The following is a 23,753-nucleotide window of genomic DNA, read 5'->3' as shown; positions in this document are numbered from 1 at the left end:
TCCGCGCAGACTTTGAGGCAGGATGGGGACACATGGTCCGGTCCTGTTGCTTTGTTAATCTTCTGTTGTTTGAAGATGCGTCTCACATCCTGTTCATGGATGGTTAACGCAGAAGTCAGAGGTGTGGTTGTGGTCGCGGGTGCGGCCGGGTTGGTGTGTGGAGTGAAACTGTCCTTTTCAAATCTGCAATAGAAGGTATTCAAGTCGTTGGCTAGTGTGCTATTGTTCTCAGCTTGGGGGGATCGTCGCTTGTAATTAGTCAGCGATTGGAATGCACGCCAGACTGATTTCGAGTCGTTCGCGCTAAACTGTTTTTCCAACTTTGCTGCATAGATCCTCTTTGCAATGTTAATTTCTTTAGTAAGCTGGTTTCTAGCTCGATTATACAGGGCCCTGTCCCCGCTCTGATATGCATCTTCCTTAGCTTGGCGAAGCTGCTTAAGTTTAGCAGTGAACCACGGCTTGTTGTTGTTGAATGTCCGAAATGATTTTGTTGGTACACAAACCTCTTCACAGAAACTGATATAGGATGTGACAGTGTCCGTATATTCATCCAGGCTGCCGGCTGAATTTTCAAAGACACTCCAGTCTGTGCAGTCTAAACAGCTTTGAAGTTCCATCTTTGCTTCATTGGTCCACTTTTTGACTGTTTTCACTGTAGGCTTCGCACATTTAAGTTCTTGCTTGTACGTCGGTATTAAGTTAATTAAGCAGTGATCAGACGAGCCCAGGGCGGCACGAGGTATAGCACGGTATGCGTTTTTTACCGTAGTGTAGCAGTGGTCTAAAGTATTATTTTCCCTGGTAGGACAGTCGATGTGCTGCTTGTATTTAGGGAGTTCGTGGTTGAGTTTAGCTTTGTTAAAGTCCCCGAGAATAATGAGGGGTGAGTCAGGGTGTTTTTTTTCAATTTCGTTGACTTTTTCGGCGAGCGTTAGCAATGCGGCGCTCGTGTTAGCTTGCGGTGTGATATAGACTCCAGCCAGTATAAACGATGCAAACTCACGTGGCGCGTAAAATGGTTTACAGTTCAGAAACAGCGACTCCAAATGCGGGCTGCAGTGTGTGCTGAGCACCGTGACGTCCGTACACCATTTTTCGTTTATATGGAGGCATTCTCATCCATCCATCCATCCATCCATCCATCCATTTACCGTACCGCTAATCCTCACTATCGTCGCGGGTGAGCTGGCGCCTATCCCAGCTGACTCTGGGCAAGAGGCGGGGTACACCAGAACTGGTCGCCAGGCAATCACAGGGCACACAGACAAACAATCATTCACACTCACATGCTCACATGCACACCAATTGGCAATTTAGTCTTCAAACTACCTAGCATGCATGTTTTTGGAATGTGGGAGGAAACTGGAGTACCCGGAGAAAACCCACGCCAGCACGGGGAGAGCATGGAAATTCCACACAGGTGAGGCCGAATTTGAATACAGGTCCTCAGAACTGTGAGGCAGATGTGCTAAGCAGTCGTCAACCGGTCTTCTTTACATTCTATTTAATAATGTTAGTACTGTATGTTGTATAAAGTACAATATAAAAATCAGTAATTCCAATGAAGTTGGGACATTGTGTAAAATGGAAATAAAACAGAATACAATGAATTGCAAATACTTTTCAACCTATATTCAATTGAACACACAACAACGACAAGATATTTAATGTTCAAACTGATTAACGTTATTGATTTTTCTTTGCAAATATTCTCCCATTTTAAAAAGCTGGCACAAGGGCAGCAAAAGACTGGAAAAGTTGAGGAATGCTCAAAAAAACACCTTTTTGGAACATTCCACAGATGAACAGGTGAATTGGATATAGGTGAGTGTCATGATTGGGTATAAAAGCATTCCCGAAAGGCTCAGTTGTTCACAAGCAAGGATAGGGCGAGGTTCCCCACTTTGTGAACAACTGTGTGAGAAACTAGTCCAACAGTTTAGCGGCAAGGCCGAAACCCAACATTGAATGCCTTCGACCTTCGGTCCCTCAGCCAGAAGGACATTAAAAAACGGCATCACTGTGTGAAGGAACACTTCAGAAAACCATTGTCAGTTAACACAGTTTCTCGCTACATCTACATCTACAAATGCAAGTTAAAACTCTACCATGCGAAGCGAAAGTCATACATCAACAACATTATGTGAAGCCATGATTTGTCATTCTCCTTTGTGGGTCTTCTGTTTCAGCAGGAATAAGACAAGAGGGGAAGCCCTCAGACTGGGCAGTAAGTACTAATTCGATTCAAATATCTACCCCCCGCCCCACGTCCCCCACCCCCCAAAAAACATTTGATATCGCAGTGAAGCAAGTTGCAAAGCATTTATTAAAATGGTTCCTCGACCCCATTTTAAATATTGAACAGACATGCAAAAGGGCCAACGTCAACTTTCTAGTAGATATCAAGCGCCCTCTAGCGGCACAATGAAACAAATACACTCACATAAAGACACGTCCATACTGAGGACAGAGAGGCATCGAGTAGAAAAATATTTATTATTGTCGTTGTAATTTGTAGAAAGAGTTGAATGTACTTTGCCCTCTCGTGAGGCTTCCTCTTACTATTATGCAATGCAGTTCCACACGGCAAACTGCAACTGTAATAATAATTATTATGTTGTCATTAATCCTTTTCCCCCCTATGAAAATAAATCTTATCCGTGCAAAGGCATTGATTATATAATCAATTGCAGCCCTCAAATTGCAATATTTTAATTGCCTCTTTATCGTTGACACAAATCTACTGTACCGTTGCTGCGTAGGTGCCAATTAAAGGTTAATAGTAGCCTGAAGGTGTCGCTGTAATACTTGCTATCTGGTTTAGACTGGAGTACTGTACAATGTGTGTGCGTGTGTGTGTGTTTATATATATATATATATATATATATATATATATATATATATATATATATATATCTCAATATATCAATATATATATCTATATATATATAGATATAGATATATATCGATATATCGATATATATATATATATATATCAATTGCATATATATATATATATATATATATATATATCAATATATCAATTGCATATATATATATATATATATATATATATATATATATATATGCAATTGAGACAAATGACCGAGTGTACGGGATGATTTATAAAGGCATTTGGGCAGTGATCAAACACAGCCCTCTTAAAGCAATTTAGTGTTTTATTATTATTCATTTAAAGAGCTTATCGTTAAACTTTTATGACAATGGATGGAAAGAATAAACAGAAACAGAAGATACAAGAATAAGATCGGTGCTGGCATGTCATGATAATATGTAATAGATGTAGAAGACAAAACACCAGTGCCACATGTAGTTGTCAACATTGTACATTTTAGTGAAAGACAACACTCAAGCGTCAAACATTTTTGGTTTGATAGACAAAAAAAGAAGAAGACAAAATTTTGATTTTTGGGGTGCAGGTATCCGATATCTTCATTTTCATGACACAACAGTTTTAGTGAGGTAGACTATGACAAGTCAAAGTAGAGAAACATTGCTCCTATTCTGGCATATGAAAGGACATGAAATAAATATTTCCATGTACACTGTCTTCAAAACGAGGTAGAAATGGTTACAGAGAATGCACAAGATGCTACAACAACAAAAAAGATAACACTGAAATCCATTTTGGGTTGAACAAAACTCACTGAATGACAACAACAGTTTGTGTCGCATACTGCTTGTGTGACAATGAAGAGCATTCAGTTCTTGTAGCTAAGCGCATAAATACTTTTTAAAACACTGGGGTTTAGTTGTGTATCACCTTTTAAATCTCTTGTTTAAATTTGAAACTGTGTGACGAGGCCATGCGTCACAATTTAAATGGTATGTCCAGTATTTGCTCCATGCAGCAAAAAGGCTTTAGGATATAATTTCCCCACACTGAATCTTGTCCACGTTTTGTGCCCTCTTTTAAAACTACTTTTTAACCTACGATCAATGAGGGTCATGCTCTTCAATTTGATTTAAAATGGCACTAAGCAATATTGTCACAATAAACTTCCTCCCTTGTGGTGCCAATTCATCAATCAGCTGCTGTAAAAATAAAAAATAAAAACAGAAGCCAAACACTTAGACATTAAGACAATATATATATATAAAAAAAAACATATCTATGGAGAACATATATTGAAGTGTCTTTGTTTTTTACTTACCCATTATGCGTGGTTTGTCCATAAAACCTTTCGCCCTGCTGCAAACTACATAAACTAACACATAACATCATTCATCTCTTCACCAAAATCTAAATAGGAATCTATACATGAAGAAAATATGTTTCATATATCTAAAAATGTCATCGATCTACATTATGGCATGTATTGTAGTTTCTAAAAAAAAAAAAAAAAAAAAAAATGAATTACATTCAACATTTCAGGCCCTGGTACAAATAGCCACTTTTATTCCCAGAGCAACAAAGCAGTGTGTACGTGTGTGTGCGTGTGTGTATGTGCGCGCGTGTACATGCATGCGTGCGTGCACATGTGTGTGTGCGTGTTTGTGTATGTGCATTTTCACTGTTATTGTCAAAGGCCTTGTAAATTCCCTGAAGAGTTCAGAGTATGCTTTGCTTTTCGACAGCTCCAGTTTTGCTCCAAAGGGCTCCCGACAAGCACTCCAAAGGTAATAACATACATTCTTATTCATCATCATTCTGAGGTAACAATATTCTTCCTGAGTATTCAATAACATGACGATAAATCTTCCTTTCAAGAGGCAAAAATAAAGACAATGAATATCAGTAAAGTAAATCCAAGCAGGCCCATTTTGCGCATGTTTACATGCCACGTGCGTATGACCACAGCCACTCAATTACATTAAGTTCAGCAGTATGTTGCATGATTGTTGCTCATAGTTAAGACAAAATGTTGGCTGGATTCTTGTAGAAGTTTCAGAATAAGCCTCTTTGAACATCTGCATGCAAACAACGTGCCCCAAAGTTGCATACATTAAGTATACTGCCCAAAACATTTTGAAATGTACAGGAATGATATCCTGTCGTAAAACAATTTAAAGGCCAGCTTCCCATAAGCAGCATGATGTGTATAAACAGGACAACAGTAGCATTGAACAGGTTGAAAACAAGAGGCAGGAAGCAAAAGCGGGTGGGGCAAATTTAAGAACATTCATTTCCTCAAGCCTCTGAATCAGCTACTGTATGATTGTGCTGAAGTAGTACGGCAATCTCACCTTTTGAATTATTGCTCTCCCTACTTTTTGGTCAGAAATGATCTTTGTCGGCTGGTAGAGAACATTGCAGTCATGGGCCTATTAAAACTCATGGCCACATATAATAATTATGCCAACCCCCCCAAAAAGCAACATTTCCACGGTGCTGCTACAGTAGCAGAAAGGAATAAATAGATCCTGAGAGAAGCATACATTTCAACTTTCTTTATCTATGCAGAGAATTCCTTACCCTAACATTACATCATAAAATGCCCCTGTGTATCTTTGGGAAAACATGGAGAATGAAAAAGATGAGGTACTGTATAATAAACCTTAATCTTGTGCCCTCTTGTGGTTGCAGGTGATATTCACACGTATCTGTTGATACTTGCAGTGTTCATCACCAAGTGTTTTGGGGTTAAAACCCCTGGTTCCAAACACAAGGGAATCTTCTTAAAAGCCGTGTGGGTCATCAGTGGCCCCCGGTGGGGTCCTCCGCTTGGGTGTGTGATGCCGGTATCTTCATAGGCATCCTCTGATGAGAAAAGCTGTGCTCGCCGGCCGCGTTCTCTACCGCTAGGCTAGATGGGGGGCTGTAATCCCCTGTTCCGCGATAAGAGGGTGACACGAGGGGCTTCCCAGGTTTGTAGGGTTGCGGGTCTGAACCGGAACCGCTTCCGTCGTAGCCGTTGCCGTGCCCGTTGCCTTTGCTGAGGCCGTTCCCGTATTTTCTGTAGCGTGATCCCTCTACCTCACCTCCCTCTTGTCCGTCTTCTCCCATCTCAAAGGCCTTGCGTTTCAGCGGTGCTCCAGACTCGGCGCCCCCCCCGAGGCTGTGCGACGGGTAGCTGTAACTACCCCCCACCATAGTGGGCCTGGGGGCCAGAGGAGTAGGGGCACTAATCCCTGGGGGTAAGTAGGAAGCACTGGGGTGGCTATAACTGGAAGAGAGGCTGTTTTGGGGGTAGCATCCTGGCGGGTAGTTGTAGACTGGAGTGCTGGCGCTGTAGCTGGGCACGAGAGTGGGTCCGGCCTGCAAAGAGTGAAGAGGGGCATGGGGAAGTGCTGTGCCTGGCTGAGGGCAGTATCCTGAGGACAGGTAGGTGCTGTTGTAGGCAGGAGGATAGTCCTGGGATGACGGGGCACTGCAGGAGCCAGCAGCACTGTAACTTGGGTCGGTGGCCAAGTTACTGCTCACGACAGTCACACTTCCTGTGGTCGGGATGCCCACAGATCCTGAGCCCACCTTGGTGCCAGTTAGCGCTTCAAGTCCGGGGTAGCACTCGATGCCCTGGCTAAGAGCCCAGGGTTCCGATTCAGTTTTCAGAAAAGCACCAGGCTCTGGGTAGGCCCCTGGAGCAGGACGCTCGTAGGGGAGCTCCAGTCCCGAGTACTTCTCCGCGTAGCGCTTGAGAAGCGAAGAAGCAGTAAGGGCTGATATGTCATCACTGGCCCACGGGTAACCTGTGTGAGCGTAATTCCGGCGAGCGGCAGAGGCGTAGGGCTCATGTTTGTGGGCAGACGGGGGTGAAGTGGTGGAGGTGACGTCTAGGTGCTGCTCAGGCCACTGAGTTATAGGGGCGGTGTGCTCCGGAGACCAGTGCATCTTCAATAGACCTGCAGAGAACTCTACAGTTAGTATAATTTACATGACATACACTCGCCTGACTTTGGTACTGGCAGCGTGTGTTCAGTTCCCACTCAGTGACAGTATGTGTGCCTTGTGATTGACTGGTGACCAGTCCAAGGTGTGTCCCGCCTTTTGACCCAAGTCAGCTAGGATAGACTGTAAGCCTAATGAGGATAAGGGTAATAAAAAAAAAAAAAATTATACTTGGCAGACAATGGCAACATACACGTTTTGTAACTCAAAGATAAGAGACACAACTAACTACGATGTCTAACTTTATCTGTCACAATGAAACCCATAGATGCAGGTAAGCTAGGTTAGCTTAACAATTTAGCTGACCAATATCTGGTCAAACTTTAACTAAATTTCATGTCAGTTATGCATTGGATTGAAAAGACAATATAGTGATAGACAATACAGAGACTGGAAACTGGAAACTATACCATAAAAAAACTGTGATTGTGAATGTGTTAGCATAAACATGTATAGCCTACATAGATGTTGTTGTGCTATATCATCGTGTCCACCATATTTGATGTGGCAGATCCACCTTTAAACTAATTCAAGGTGATGAAATTAACTTGATAAAGGGGCAACCCACAAAGTTCAAAGTGAATGCCTCTCATTCACCGGTTCACACACGCACACGCACACACACACACACACACACACACACACACACACACACACACACACACGCACGCTAATATATTTCGGAAACAGATTGGCACCTAAAACAACATAGGCCTACGCCATTTTTAAATCTGATGACATGTTTACTTCCATATACTGTATATGCCAATATTGATCATCACAACAGTGTTACATAGGCCTACAATGTTGGAAAAAACTAAATATGTATTCATTAGTCTATGACAAAAACATTTCATAAATTAAGCAAAGTAGAAGATGGGAATACTGTTTTTGGAACGTGACAAAATCTCAGCAACTGTATAAAAACAGTATGAACACACAAATTGGAAAAACAAAAAATTACACGTCACATAAAGGTGTGACACGTATTCTGCACAGCCCAAAACATCTTAGTGGGCCACCATGAATCCAACGTATGCCAGCAGAATTCAGTTGTCCAGATTAAAACAGGAATACTTTGCTTTCAAGAAGATTAGGAAGCAAAGAGTCACTCTGGTTAGCTGAGCATCATGTCAGCGCTTAGCCTGTGCTCTTCTACACCATCTCATTGAGGCAGGGGGGACAACTGCCCTAATCTTTATGAGAAGCTGCCAACATTGCCCCCAGCCTGGTCTCCACGGCGATAAACCTCCATTGGCCGCAGCTCTGTTCTCTGCCTTTGCCTCTCTCACATTGGGGCCATTGTTGTCTCTCGGCAAGTCTCCTAGTCAACAAAGCCACCCCCACCAAGCGTATGATTTAATTCGGCCCAAACCTCAGGGGTGTGCTGGACAGGGGGCTGAGTGTGGGCGGGGTCATTTGTAGCAGGGAACCAGAGTCATGCTGCATGCTGACTGTAGCACTTAGTTCATTAGTGCAAAAAAATGTGTTTATGTGTGATTATAGTATACACACACAAGCAGAAGGACCTGCTGGGGGACTGTCTTGACTGGTTTCTTCAGCCCTTGTCTACCTGACTAGCATTAGGCTGACATTCCATGCATTGCAGAGTATTTTAATCTGTACTGACTCCAGGCATGGCCCAGGGGGGCTTCTGTACAACAGCACAAGACAGTGCCCTAAAGTTACCGCTATAGAAGTGATTTTCTGTCTCATGATTGTGTCGGAAAACAACTGAAGAAAATCTATCTAAATGGTATTTAAACCAACAGTTGTGACGCTGCACAAACGGTTTATATGATGAAGTAATGCTTTATAGGGCAAGGAGAGATCTTTATTCACTTAATTCAATGATGAATGATTAGGAAAAACGAAACATAAACATAAAAGTAAATTTATTATACTGCTAGAGCATTATTATAGTTTGTGTACATATCAATAGATGTTTTACTTACACTTTGCTGTGGTTTCCTTATCAAACGTCACATTAATGGTCATAGACTCCTTATATCATGATCAAGTTTGTAATTGTTCTTATCTTTTTTGTTTTGTTTTTGTTTTACCTCTGCCAAGGAGGTTCTGTTTATGTTAATCTTCCAATTAATAATTATTTATACTTTTAAAATACAGAAACTCGACATGCAGAAGTTGTGTGGCTATGAAGGTGTACAATTAGGACTGTTTGGCCTTGGAGGAAGTGTGCAGTCTATACTTCTAGTTCACTGCCTTTTTTAAAGGAATTAAACACACACACACTTGCTCATTCTACTTTGACGCTTTCTACATGCAGATTAGTGCCGGTTGTGTCACATGTCCACCGGGACCACCAGATGGGCCTCTAAACGGTCCACATGTTGATCCCAAATTAAATGATCCTTCAGCCCAATAATCCTGCTCATCCAACCCCGGGATGGCAGCGCACTCGGCCATCAGAAGCCCCGCCCAGGATCGGAGAAATCCCTCCACTCTGGGGAATTCTTGATCATGGCGCTAACCCATACATAGGCAGCATAAACAGGCACAAGGTCACAAAATCGTACACAAACAAACACAAGTAAAAGGCAAAACAATGTTTCCCCATTCTTCAGTCAAAAACTCATTCATATTGATGGAGGAGCATCTCCAGTGTTTTCTCACATTTCTATGACCATGAATTGATTGCGTCAACATTAGCACTTGACTTTGCTGAGGGAAGTCCACAGCAAAGCCTTTTGGGCCTCAGTCACGTGTGTCTTGCATCCCATAGCGATTATTTTACATATGGCCATCATCTTTATTCATTGTGCATAAATTCATAGAGATAACAGTGAAAAGGGAACAAAAGTATGTTGGAGAGCAATATGTGGTCTCTTACTTAGCATCTTTAGTATAAAATGAAGGTCTCCTTAAGCAAGGAAATAAATGATATTGCTTTTCGTGAATAGCATTCAATTTCCCAATTTGTAGCAATGTACAAAAACTTAGCCAAGCACTACATTCATGTATCTAAACAGTGGAGGGCCAACACAGATTGCAGGCCAATAGTTTAAATCTACTTTCATCCGGTCTTTAACAGATGGCTCATAATCAATTAAAAGACATATTCCACCACAGCAATCTAGTGCGACCTGGAATCCTCATCAAAATTCTGCAGAATGGAATTTAAAAACTGGGAGTGGATCACAGAGCTCAGATGCTGGGAGATCGAGTTGGAGTGTGTGCAGATTGGGAAAGTAGACTAATGAAGGATTAAAGGACATAGGATTTATCTCAGTAGTGTCACAATCTGACACTCAGCGAGACAAACTGAAGACAAGACCAGCGCCACTGGAGGGGTTGTAACCTCCATCAAGTAATTGTGAGATATGGCGAAAGCTCAATCTAAATATTAATCGTGGTGCAGCATAATACAACACATGTGCTGATTGATAGAAGGCATTATATCAACAGCGTTAAATGACCCTCAAACACTGATTAAAATACTTCAACATTCAACCCCTGACAATTATTATCACTTGTCATATATTTATTGTGGTCATAATATTGTAGTACTGTGTATATTTGTTGTTTTAGCCGCACTATAATGGTCGTATATAAATATGATTAGTTTATTACGTGCACACAAATATTTCTCCTTGTAATTATTATTTTTTTAAATTTTGAAAATTAGGCACATCATTGATCTTATCCGACAATTACGGAGAAACAATCAACAAACAGCAAAGATGCTGGTAATTTCTAACATAATCTAGATCATTCTAATCTAATATGCTTTTAGAACTTTTGGATGTGTCTGTAAATTGTAAATTAATACCTCACACACCAAGTCTTGGTCATCTCAAGATAACCATACCACCATATATAAATTCCATTAAAGTGAAAATGTGAGGGTACAAATCATCTTGTGCTACACTTAGCATGCAGTACAACCATCCCTAAAATGGTGCATGCCCACTTAAATAACTTTGACTTAAAAAAGACGACAAAGTTAATACCTTTCTGACAATCAAAACTGGGCATTAGCTTAGTCAAGGCAGAATTTTTGATGCATTTTTTGCTACACTTCTTGTATTGAATCTTGGGACTAAAAAGAAAAAAATGCAACTACTGTAGTTGTTGGAGAGATGCTAGTCTGCTTGCTGGTTACTGCAGAGGTGCCCTTGAGCAAGGCTTTGTCCCCACTGCCCCAACTCAGAGTAGGAGTTGAATTTCCCCTTGAAGGAAAATAAATATCGGAAATGAAAAACTTAATATTAAAATTAGATTTTGTACCTTCACACCCTGTATGTTACTGCTCCTTGCCTGATCAATACTTAAGAGACAGTATATCTAGCTTTTTTTTTTTTTTAAACTGACCAATTAACATTAATGGACATTGATGTCAATACAGTAATTCCGGCAGCTGTACTTTTACAGTCAACTCCACAAATTTTCCAATTCAGGTGAAATGTATTTCAATGTGCATATCAGCGACCCATTAAAAGTGGTGATGTGTGCTGGAGCATCAGACATCTGTGTTGAAGAGAGGGTGTGTATGTGTGTGCGGTGGAAGGCCGGCGGGGGTTAGCCCAGGAATTAGGAGGGATGAGTGAGGGAGCCCCGGTCCTAATCTAGCAACTGGTGTTGGCTTGGAACTTGTGGAGAGCCCTCCATTCTTGGCCATGCTTGGCTTAGCAGCAGACAAAGATGAGAACTAAGCCGGCTTGGTACTGTGACAGCTTTCCTTAATCAGTGTGATCATCATACAGTCATACTGCCAGTTTGATGCACATCACACATCTATGGGCGGACGGATCACGCCTTAACGGGAAATACCCACTCATGGTTCAGCAAAGTTGAACTAAATTGTGAATCGTGTACAGTGGTCATTTCCAGTTATTGGATTTAGGGCCTGCAAGCGTGTTAGTGATTGTTTTCTGGTAATTTAATACAATACGTTTTTCTAGGGGTGCTCAATAAAGGCTTAATCTAGATTCAGTTTAGGCTCCGGAGATGTAGGTTTCTGCTATGTGTAAGAGGAGGTCACAATATATAAACAAATAACCATTCACACTCATTCTCACCTATTGACAATTTAGAGTCTCCAATGAACCTGACATGCCTGTTTTGGAATTTTGGAGGAAGCCAGAGTACCCACAGAAAACCCAAACAAGCATAGAGAGAAAATGAAAACTCCACACAAGTTGGCCGGAGCCAGGATTTAAACCCCCAATCTCAGAACTATGAGGCAGATGTACTAACCAGTCGGCCACCATGCCGCCTAATATGATTATATTTCCCGTGATGATTTAATGAATTGGTATGGATGACATGTTTTTCTGTTCATGCGTAAAAACACCAAGGGCTTCATTTTAGTGACCGGCGTAAATCCGCCACGGCGGGCGCCTTAAATCTGTGCGGAGGTGGGTTAGACTGGGTTTTCATAATTTCACAGACACACGCGAGCCGGCGTATTTAAAAGACGGAAGTCTGCACCGTTGTGAGAGTGGACACAGCCGACTTCATTCGCCGCCAATCAAAGCGGCTCCTCTCATTCCCTTTAAAAACGACACAATGACAGCCTCGCATGGAGAAATCTCTATGCGGAAGAGAATGCAGAGGTCTGTGATTTACTGTAGCATTGTCAGTGCTCTTGGCCCATGTGACAACAGACAACATGAGCGGGTACCCTTATTAAATACAGAATGAGCTGGGGATAACAGCTGGCAAATTAAATACGTCTAGGGACCCGATGCATCTATCACCATCCGGGGCACCCCCGATCGTTCATGTGCCCCTTAGCTGTGTGCCGGCCAGTGGGATGATTTAAAAAATATATTAATGATGATAATGATAATATTAATAATGTCCAGCCATCCATCCATTTTCTGTACCGTTTATCCTCACTAGGGTCGCCTATCCCAGCTATCTTCGGGCAAGCGGCGGGGTACACCTGGAACTGGTCGCCAGCCAATCGCAGGGCACATAAATAAACAACCATTCACACTCACATTCACACCTACGGGCAATTTAGAGTTTTCAATTAACCTACCATGCATGTTTTTGGGATGTGGGAAGAAACTGGAGTACCCTGAGAAATCCCACGCAGATACGGCGAGAACAAGCGAACTCCACTCAGAACTGTGAGCCACATGTACTAACCAGTCGTCAACCGTGCCGCCGATTAATAATGTGTTCAATGAATCAATTTCTACAGTCATTCACATATTTAAGAATGAAATACGTCTGACATCCACCACACATTACAGCAGAGTTCACGTATCTGTCTGCCTGTGCTCCAAACAAATTCACCAAAATTGCATTAGACCAGCTTCTTCTACTTACTGCGCACAATTTAGAAGTGGTCCCAGCAGGTGTAAGCCGCGCAACTGTTTATTTTACAGAGTCCAAAAAAACAACAGCTTTATCATGCAGCTCTTAAATTGTGACTGCCCAAACTCGGATATTCCAGCCCACTTCTAACTTGAGAAAACACCTTGTGGTAAGAGATGTTTCTATTGTTGTTTTGGCAGTGGATATGGCAAAATTAGCACTATCCCTATGGTGTCGCACGCGGACACACAATCAATACGTCTGTTCTGCAAACAGCTTCTTCGTGAAGTCATTTCACCGAATAAAGCAAATAATATTTCTGTAGCGCCCAATGTATGTGTTGTTGGTTTTTGGGCAGTTAAAAATGTAAATGGTGGCAGGTGTGTGTTGACTCCCATATATTATTATTATTTTTTATTTTATTTGATGCTCTGATTTAAAAACAAATCTGAAGTTACTCACAAGTTACTGTTTACTTGAGTAGTTTTTTCATGGAGTACTTTCTGACTTTACTTTTACTTGAGTTATATTATTCTAAAGTAACAGTACTCTTACTTGAGTACAATATTACAATATTTGGCTACTAACTACCCACCTCTGCATATACTAACCTGTATTCCTCAAAAGTTGCATAAAACTATTACTAGTATGTGCAATGATGTCACGCAAGATTTCAACATACTTTCAAAGCAAGAAGTGTCATTCTTCACCATACGTGTCATCACAGTTATTAAACGTGGAGTTTTTAACTGTTTTTAAGAATTACAATGGTTAACTCCTTTTCTCACTTGTACAATAGTTAAGAATATTAAAACATGAATTTCAGCACTACCTATACAGTTAATAAAGATTTTATGATTGGACATTCTATTACATAATATTCAAAGTAATCACCAAAATAATACACCTTAAAGGTTGTTTTTAAATGAGTTTGTGCTCACAGTCACCATGTAATATCCAAGAATGGCCCAAAGAATGAAAAGTGTAATCATAGATGTAAATACTAATGAGATTTGAATTACAGTTTAGTAGTATAACTATACAAGTTGTACTAGTAGCCCTGTGCCTTACAACATTACAGAAGACGACAGAACATGTTAAAAATGGAGGAGAAGCAGAAGGAGTTTACATGAACTGGTAGAATGGCACTTACACTATGAAATGTTTTTTTTTCTGGAAGGAATTCGAGCAGCCATCATTCCAAGCTGTACCAATAATTCATTCATGTTGCCAGGTATTAAACTATGGAAGATAAATCATCCAATATGTGTGATTAATCCATTTCATAGATGGAATGAGAGTGATGCAAGCATCAACATCTGATGAATGATGATGATGATGATGATTATTATTTTGTTTAAACCTAAATCTGGTAATGAGATCCATCCACATAACAATTTCACTCAAGTACAACACATGTTATGCAAGTCATGGATGTTTGCAGGAGCTAGGTGGACCTGTAGTCCACTGCATGGTCAATTTGACTAATTAGGGCCTAATTAGATGAAAGTAGATGTGGGGGAAGGGTCTGAGAGGGAATGGGATTTGGGGGGTTGTGAAGCATCAGAAGTGGCTGTGGAAGGGCAAAAAAACACACCCGCCGGGAGTTCTTGATGCTTGTACTCCACTCCCAATAAACAAAAGTCTTCCATTTCCAACAGGATGGACATTTGCACAGCGCGTCTCAAGTGAAGCGGGCCTTTTGCTGCAGCGGTGTTCGGCAGGCAAACGGACAGAGAGAGACTCTTGGTCATCTTTCAGATGAGTCAGGCTGCTGGAATGCCAGGAATCTAACCTGCGATCTATTTACACAGCACATATCCTCTCTCTGTCCGTGCGCTACACACGTACTGTCCACTTCCACAGAGGGGGACTGTACTTGTACAAAGTACTAATAAATGACCTCCCCCGCCCCTTGCCCGAGTGTGCACATTACTGGGTCATTTGGGCTAGTTAAAGACTTCACACTACTGTGTTGAGCAATACAAAATACATCAGTGGGAACATAGGGATATTAATGAAGAAAGCAATATATTCCCTTTGCAGCGTTATCTCCTTTTGCTTGTAGAGGGGGCTGCATTGTTATGTAAGCAGTGAGCAGAGTCCAACATGAGGAGCCAAAGTAAATGAAGGAGCTTTGGGGAGAGGAAAAAAAAACCTCCCTCTACTTTCTTCTTTTGCTCCAAGTCTGCACAGGCCACAATCCACTGTATTATGTCATAATTGGATTTTACACAAAGCCTCAATCATTGGAACGTTTGCACTAAAACAGCCCCGAATTAAGCTCACAGCAATCAATATTGTTTTCTATTGCTTCGATTTTCTACTTCAGCTTTATTTCCCTCCTTTCTGAAAGCAGCCTCTTTCTCTTGGCACTATTGTAAAAGACGACTGTGTCCGAGCCTGTGTGGTCAGTTTTCCCTTCCCCCATCCCTTCAGCTCTCGCTCTCTCTCTCTCACACACACACATGCACGGACGCACACGCACACGCACACACTCACATGTGGCAGAGGCCGCCCTGGCCCCCTTTTGCTTATTGTGTCCACTCATATATCAGGCTGCAGCTGACCAGTCCCTCCTCACGTCCTCTCCATCTGCCCTTCGCTGTGCTCTTTTTGCTCCTTTCATCACCACATCTTTGCCATGACACCTAATGAGGACCTACAATTTGCTTAACAAACTGCTTTAATTGTCATAGAAGCCTAATGTGTGTGTGTTTGTGTGTGTGTAGGCGGAGGACACATTAACGTGTGCTTCTATACACGACTAATGAGAGGCTGTTGACACCGTCTTAATAACAATCCAGTCTACATTCACACAATCGCTTCACTCTGGCAACTGGCCGCTAAAAAGAGCTAACAGTAACATCACTCTCTTGATGTCACATTGTGTTAAAGACGACCTGTAATTAGAAGTGGTCCTCGTATTTGGACTCTTTAAGACTGCACAGTGGTGCAAACAAGAAGTGCAACCATGCAATTAAAACAGCAGCGGCAGTTTAAAAAAGAAAAGAAAAAAAGAAATGAGAAAAAAATCTCAGAAGAAGATGTGAATCTTTTTTGGAGGGAGGAATGTGACAGATGCACGCGAGCACTACTTGTGTCTAGCCTAAAAAAGTCCCTCCTCCCTGAAATACCCTTCTACCATCTTACATTTCTCATCTCTCCTTGGCATTACTCTCTGAAAATGTGAAAATAAATTCCTGTTGCATTATTCCAATCAGGTTAGCAGCGTAATCATGTTAAAGCTAGCCTTAATCAATAGTCCAGTAAATCAATATAAGCATGTTCATCAGCCTGGATAGCAACCTCTTCTGATTACAACAAACATGAGGGAGTATTGCACAGGACTGTTTAAATGTGATATTTAGACCTATCATATGATTTCAGTTTCATAGGATTTTACATGCATAGACAATATTTCTGATTTTATATCTGGCCTGAAAAGTTTAGTGGACAAAAAACAACCTCCCCTGGAATAATTAGGAATTGTTACATATACACCACCAAATCTTTTTTCTGTGAGAGCACAGACATCTTATTGTCTGAGTGAGTGTCTAAACAAACGTCACAATATTCACACAGAGGGGCTGAAAAAAAGAGGGGAAGCTGCACACTTTCTGTGAAATTCCTCAATCCAAAGCCTGGAGACTCAGCTGTAAAATCCATTAGCATGTCTGTCCTGTCTACAGGACTTCCAGAAGACCCCCTTGTTTTCCTCTGCTGCCACAAGATGAGATAACGGTGCTTAATTAGGAGTCCAAAACACAAGATGTACAGAACTAATGCTTTTTATGTATTTTTTTTTTGTATGCCCACTTGGACATGAGGCTTAGGAGGTCTCCATTTGAACATATTCATGCAAACTTACTGTAAGGGGTGACAGAACTGAGCATTCTGCAGCCCTGGCCCCAGGTAAGGAGGACAGGACCAGGTCCACTGGGTGCTAGTGAGAGCACCGCTGCATGCTGCAGGACACCCCCGGGCTGCGGTCGGTTGGGCGGACGCGAGCTGGGCTAGTGAGCGGACCCCTGCACCTTTCCATGGTTCATCTCACACCTGGAGGCGGCTGGGACACACGGCCACCTGAGGAACGCGCACACGCCAATGTCAGAGCCATCAGACACACGGAGAGACTGGCTCGTCAATTTCTATTGATGTAACTCATTGAAGGGAAGAACGGGATATGTACAGGAACTACTTTCTAAAACTATTCTTAAAAAGTGACTGTTACATTGTCTTGTAAACTAACGCACACACACACACACACACACACAATTATATATATATATATATATATATATATATATATATATATATATATATATATATATATATACACACACACACACATATTTGCATGCCTACGGTTTTGGCCAACAATTTTGCATATGTGAGATGAAGAGAGTTGCTAAATGCTCTAAAAGACAGAGAGGACTTGTACACTCTGAACCACAAAACCACACGGTCAGTTGGCAGGCATTCAGTTCCTAATCCTTTAAAAGACCAGATGCACCGCAAAGCACACAACAACACCAAAAAAGATCACAAGACATTTACATGTCCAACCCTTTTTTGAGAAAATAAAAATAGTCACATTATGAAGAATGTATTCAAAATGATTATGAGCTAACATGTACAGTCTCAACTCCTTTCCCTCCCCTGGATTGACCTACGCAGTGGGAATGCCATGGAGGAATAAGCAACAGCATGTATAGCAGAATCCTAAAATACATGGGACAGATCATATAACATGAGGAGTGCAAAACTGAAAATTGAAAAGCTGACAAGACCTTTAATGCTGAAAGTTAGTAAATGATTACTTACCTGATCATACCTGCATCTGCTTGCCAAATATTTGAAAAAGTAATCCACTACAATCCTCAAAACAAGCGGGGAGCCCGAGAGAGAGTGTGTGTGTGTGCGTGTGTGCGAGTGTGTGTGTGCACTCCCTTCTGGGACCATATCTTTCTCTCCTCCACTCCCTCGATCGCCCTTCAGCCTCCCAACCCTCCCTCCCTCCCGCCCTCCCTGGCCTAGTGACAACAGAGCAACACATACATCCCCTCCCCCAACTGCACAAACCCTCCCCCTCTTTTGTTAAAACTATTTCAGCACAAAAAAAGAGAGAAAGAGAGAGAGAGAGAGAGAGAGAGAGAGAGAGAGAAAGTGACCAATCATGCTATGTCAGAGAAGAGCCAGATTCCCCCTGAAGTGCATAAATATGCGCATGCATGCTTATGAATGTGTGTGCGTGTGTGTGTGCGCGTGCGTGCACGTGTGCATGCATGCTATGCTTTGGAACACTTTGATGAATGAGCACGTATGAGGGACACACACGACTGAAAAATTGTGAATTTTCTCCTTGGCTGACCACATGAGAAGTTCAGTTATTGTCAATGACTTCTATTGATCAGTTGCATTGATCTTAGTATTGTTGGGTGGGTGGGGTCGCAACAACCATGTCAATATTACCTAATTCCTGATGTACCCCATCCCCCTACACACATGCACGGACAAGAGCAAATGACCTCAGCTTTGGCCTCAAACATTCGACTGTGGGTTATTTTCCTCACCTGTAAGTCACCAAGATCAATTCCCTTCATATACGTAAACACATTGTTTTTAATCTCCATTTGTTCATGTCTTCCCCCAGTCTAGTGTCCTCTATTTTGCTTAGCGCCTCAAACGTGGAAACACAGCTGTGGTTCTGCATTTAGAGTTATGGTGTAGGCGGGACAACCTGGTCAACTCCTCATGTTACTCCGCTGTAAACAGTCACAGCTCAGCAGTACACACTCCAAACACAACACCAGGCCCTCTGCCAACACACACACACACACACACACAGTACGTATCTTGCTATGGACAATAGTTCACTAGTATTTGTCATTGCATATATATATTTTTTTTTTTAAGGTTGGGTGATAAATTTAATTTGCTCCTCTAAAGATATTAGTGGTGAAGGAAGGATTTATCCATCCACTCATTTTCTATACTGCTTATCTTCATTAAGGGTACAACCTGAACTGGTTGCCAGCCAATGGCAGGGCATGGCAAATTTAGACAACAAGCTCCCATTCACACCTAAGGACAATTCAGAGTCTTCAATGAACCTGAAATGCATGTTTCTGGGATGTGTGAGGAAGCCGCAGTGCCCAAACCCACGGTTATGAGCCAGGATTCAAACCCCAAACCTCAGCTCTGTGAGACAGACGTGCTAACCACTAGCACACTGTGCCACTAGAGGGAATTATAATCTATTTTCTTCTTATGATTACTTTCAAACATGGTCATCTGACGAGAAGCAGACAAGGTCAAGCCGTAATTTCATCAGCACTTTACCATGTATACAGTATTTGTTCTTCAAATTATATATGCATGTCCAAAACATAGGCTGGTTTTGTATGCATCAACGAGGAAGTATGGTGGCCTTCAAGGACTAATTGCATTTGGTAAAACTCCTCATCTTGACGTTTCCCTAACATGGTCAATACCAACAATGTGTCATGTGTTTGCCTTAGGTTTAATTTTCAGTGGTCCAATATAACACTGGATTCTAATTAAGTCTGTATTGATTATTTTCACACATCTATCTGAGTAATTAGGTTGACTTTGAATGTAACACTGAAATGTGTACCAACTGAAATTAAATTGTGGTTTGCAATTGTGTTGGTGCATGTCGCATGTTCCAATATTAATTTTGATCTGAAAATTGCATTTTAAAACCAAACTGTTCATGAACATTTCACAGAACTCTTATAAGTGCACTATTTACAAGGTACAGTCTGGATAAAATTCTGATTGGGGTGTGTTAAGATTGTAGATTCTGCCCTGTTCATGGCCCGATCTAGTCCAAAAGCACTTTGGCTTGAATAGACACCATTGAAATGTTTGGAAGTGTTGGGTTGCTATAAGACCTTTTATCAGGTGCCTCAGATGAGTCATGCCTCATGAAGCACTCAGCTTTTTCACATTTACGTGCTTTGCTGAGGACACTGAAAAAAGCAAAAAAAAAAAAAAAAAAAAGCCTCACTGTTGTTTTCCATGGAAGGAAACAATGCATCTAAACAATCCCACAATGTGCTGCAGGGGCTGTTCTTTTCATCGGAGATAAGGCAGCGTTGAGCTGAAGCTTCCAGATGTGCTCTCTTGTTACAGAAAAGGCACCTCCTCGTGTCGCCATGTGGCCCAAAGCAGGTCACTGGAACAAGCTGGAGGAGGGGTGGGGGGGGGGGGGGGTTAAAGGCTACAAAGACGTGTGTACACCTATGAGAGGGCTGGAGTTTACGCCACAAAGTGCCTTTGCTTGCTGTGGACAGTGTGCAGCAAATGCACTTCAGAACACAAGTATTGACACAGACACACACATAAGGCCATGGTGCAAACCGCACATGGTAACTCTACCCTTGGTCCTTTTGGGCCCGTGGGTGGGATAGGTCACATGATAGTACCCTGGAGAAGCTCAGCTGTTTGCCACTCTAATTCTGTCTCAAGCAGCTGAGCACTGGCCCACTGCTCCACTGAACTGTCCCAGTAATTATAATAGGACGTGCATGTGCTCATGTACGCGTGCTTGCATGCGTGTGCGTTTGTGTGCATGAGTGAGAAGGGGGTTAAACACGACACACAAATCTTTCTTTAAACTGGACTGCCTTAATACAAATGTCATGCCTAGCAGCGCAGTTGTTGTACATGACGAGTCATGTAAAGGGTGAAATGTGCAACAGCAAAAGAAAAGAAGGGAGCAAACAGGAACAGGATATCTGATAAAAGAAGAGGAAATGTAATAGAAATGCACCACTGTGTCACTGCAGTGAAATGATAAGGCTTTTTTCATTATATTAGTATTATGAACAGCTTATAACTTTTAAGATGATCATTAAACACATAGACTACATAGATGCATATTAGGGTTGGGGCAGTACACGGTAACCCACGGTACAGTCCCTACATCGGTTTTTGGGCCACGGTTCGGTACCTTTTCGGTACCTGTTTTGAACATAAAGAGACAAAATTGTTCCCCTCCTCCACACTTTATTGTGCTTGTCATCAAAAACTGCATTTTGTAGTGTCCTGAATAATATGACTTATTTCCAATGGCGGGCAGTAAGGTTGGGACCAGGGCCTTCAGTGACCTAATCCACCTTTTAATAACACCGTCAGATCACAACAATAATGTACATAAATCCTACACATGTATAACTATGTGTGGCAAAGAAGAGACAGAGGCATTCCCCATATTTCAGGTTGAGTGCCATTGTTACAAAAGAAAGAAACAGTTACATTTTTGTTCCGTATCTCCCGGTAGTGTAAACACTACAATATAACAGTTCACAATCAATATTTATCTAACAACCTGACAAAAACATTAAAACTTTAAATAAAATACATCATACTCACTGGAAATGCTGATGGAGATGCAGCAGACATTCCTTTTCTCCTGCCTGTTTGTGTAAGATAGCTCATACATACTGCTCCAAAATCATTTTCTGGGTTGAAAACAAGCCTGACAAGAATATGTTGGTTGACCAAGTTCCACAAAGTCAGGTTCTTTTCAGTAAATTCTCAGTCACATACTCAGCTCAACCAATCAGAGGACTCTTTAGCTGAACCAATCAGAAGGCGGGAAACATACCGCGACTCAGGCTGCGTGAAGGTGCACAGTGGTGAATCTAAAATCTGATTGGTTAGACCATTTCAACGGTTGTATGTGTGTTTGACTTGGTTGATGCCAACACTTGGGATTCTGAAGGCCATGGGCAGATTACATTTACATGGCAACACATTGAAGTTGAACTCTGATTGGGAAAAAAAAAAGAATAATCTCCAGCTACAGCACTGTACACTTCTGGAAGCTGAGCAAAGCAGCCAAGACATGCTATGAAATGAAGACAAAATACTGTTGGAAATGAATTAATACGTATTATTATATATTATATATATATATGTTTTACAAAAGACTGTTGTAAATAAAATCATCCATCCATCCATTTTCTGAGCCGCTTATCCTCACAAGGGTCGCGGAAGTGCTGGAGCCTATCTCAGCAATCAAGTACACCCTGAACTGGTTGCCAGCCAATCGCAGGGCACATATAAACAAACAACCATTCACACTCACATTCACACCTACGGGCAATTTAGAGTCTTCAATTAACCTACCATGCATGTTTTTGGGATGTGGGAGGAAACCGAGTGCCCGGAGAAAACCGACGCAGGCACGGGGAGAACATGAAAACTCCACATAGGCGGGGCCGGGGATTGAAAACCGGTCCTCAGAACTGTGAGGCAGATGCTCTAACCAGTCGTCCACGTGCCGCTAAATTAATAATAATTCATAAATATATATTATACATATGTTTTACTGTATTATTAATAATATATTACTAATTTAATTAAGTTGTAATTGTAGTTCAGTGATAGCGTTGAGGCCAGCAGAGAAGGCTCTGAAAGCCCTCACGTCACAAAACTGCTTTTTTGAAGTGAACCGTTACTTAAGCGCAATTCTTCTGAATGGATGAAATTGCCTCTTATTTACGGTGGCCGAGACAGGTCACAACAGTTGTAAACACCACAACAGAAGACATTAAAACCACAACACAGCAACATTGAGCTCCAATGGAATTAACTGCGGGACTCCTACTGATTTTATAATAAATCCGGGTTACCGGGGACTCCTATTGCCGACGGACCAAGTGACTGAGGTGGGCTTCCCTTTATCTTTAAAAAGAAAACATCTATTAAAAATGATCCTAAAGAAATTGGAATTGTTGGAATAATAACTAAATACCTCACCTGCATTTTATATGAAGTAGACTGACTTCGCTCCTGAAATATTGACTCTTTTATCCTTTTGTGAATAGACGATGCAAGGCGTCCTCATTGTAGTTTGTAGCTTAAATATTCAGGCTTGAAATCAGGCAGATTGACGGAGTGAAACTAAAAAAAAAAAAAGGCAAGACAAAATAAATGTATTAGGTACGTCTTTTAAATACATACCGGTACATATCCACAGTAAGTGCAAAATAGAGAGTTTAAAGAAACTTAAATCTAGCTGCTAAAGAGTTTGCCATAAAAAGCTGAAAACACAAACAATGAATCTATACGAGGTTCGCATTAGTCTGCACAATTAGCAAGCCGTCTCCAACTATTAGCATGCATCAAATTCGTTTGGCACAGTTTTTACAAAACCCATGTCCATAGTAACTTCACAAACTTGTTTTTAACTGCACATTTGCACATGAAATTACTTAACAAACGATATACAATACTTAAAGGCGTCGCTTCTGTGTCTCTATCATCTGCGTGCACGCGAGTCACACGTCACATGACTCACAACACTTCTAGTTCTACGGTGCTTGCGGCAAAATAAAAGCATGAGTTTCAAAATACGGGTCTGTTTGTATAAATGCACTAAAACTTGCCTGACAAGCAGAACATTCCACGTGGGCCGGATTGGTCAGCGTGACGGGCCGGTTCTAGCCCGCGCGCCATACACTCCTTGACACGCTTGGTGTAATACGTCTCTGTCTGTGCGAAGCAAAACTTATTTTTGTCGTAAAAGCTATGTGTATATATATATATATATATTTATTTATAAAGCTGTGTT

The 23,753-nt window shown here is 41.5% G+C and overlaps 1 protein-coding gene across 2 annotated transcripts; it reads right to left on the bottom strand.

The window, feature by feature from the left end:
- Window positions 1-3,209: 3,209 nt before the first annotated feature.
- On the bottom strand, window positions 3,210-21,674 carry si:dkey-195m11.8 (fidgetin). Of its 2 annotated transcripts, none has more exons than XM_061689046.1 (3): window positions 21,548-21,674; window positions 17,016-17,230; window positions 3,210-6,807 (listed from the first exon to the last, which is right to left on the bottom strand). In XM_061689046.1, the coding sequence occupies exons 2-3, from the start codon at window positions 17,038-17,040 to the stop codon at window positions 5,663-5,665; spliced, it is 1,170 nt and encodes a 389-aa protein (XP_061545030.1). In that variant the 5' UTR covers window positions 17,041-17,230; window positions 21,548-21,674; the 3' UTR covers window positions 3,210-5,662. The 2 variants fall into 2 exon arrangements, with proteins under 2 accessions (XP_061545030.1, XP_061545029.1); XM_061689045.1 differs by lacking the exon at window positions 21,548-21,674 and adding an exon at window positions 17,972-18,096.
- Window positions 21,675-23,753: the final 2,079 nt, after the last annotated feature.

This window comes from Phycodurus eques, chromosome 10 (genome assembly GCF_024500275.1).
Source record: "Phycodurus eques isolate BA_2022a chromosome 10, UOR_Pequ_1.1, whole genome shotgun sequence".
Classification (NCBI taxonomy): Eukaryota; Metazoa; Chordata; class Actinopteri; order Syngnathiformes; family Syngnathidae; genus Phycodurus; species Phycodurus eques.
The sequence above is the reverse complement of the archived record's forward strand: the minus strand, read 5'-3'. Positions and strand labels throughout refer to the sequence as shown.

Coding starts and splice junctions, on each gene's coding strand:
- si:dkey-195m11.8 (XM_061689046.1), bottom strand. CDS start 17,040: ATGCTCAGTTCTGTCACCCCTTACA. Junction 6,808..17,015: donor CAGTTCTGTCACCCCTTACA/GTAAGTTTGCAT, acceptor AGTTCTCTGCAG/GTCTATTGAAGATGCACTGG.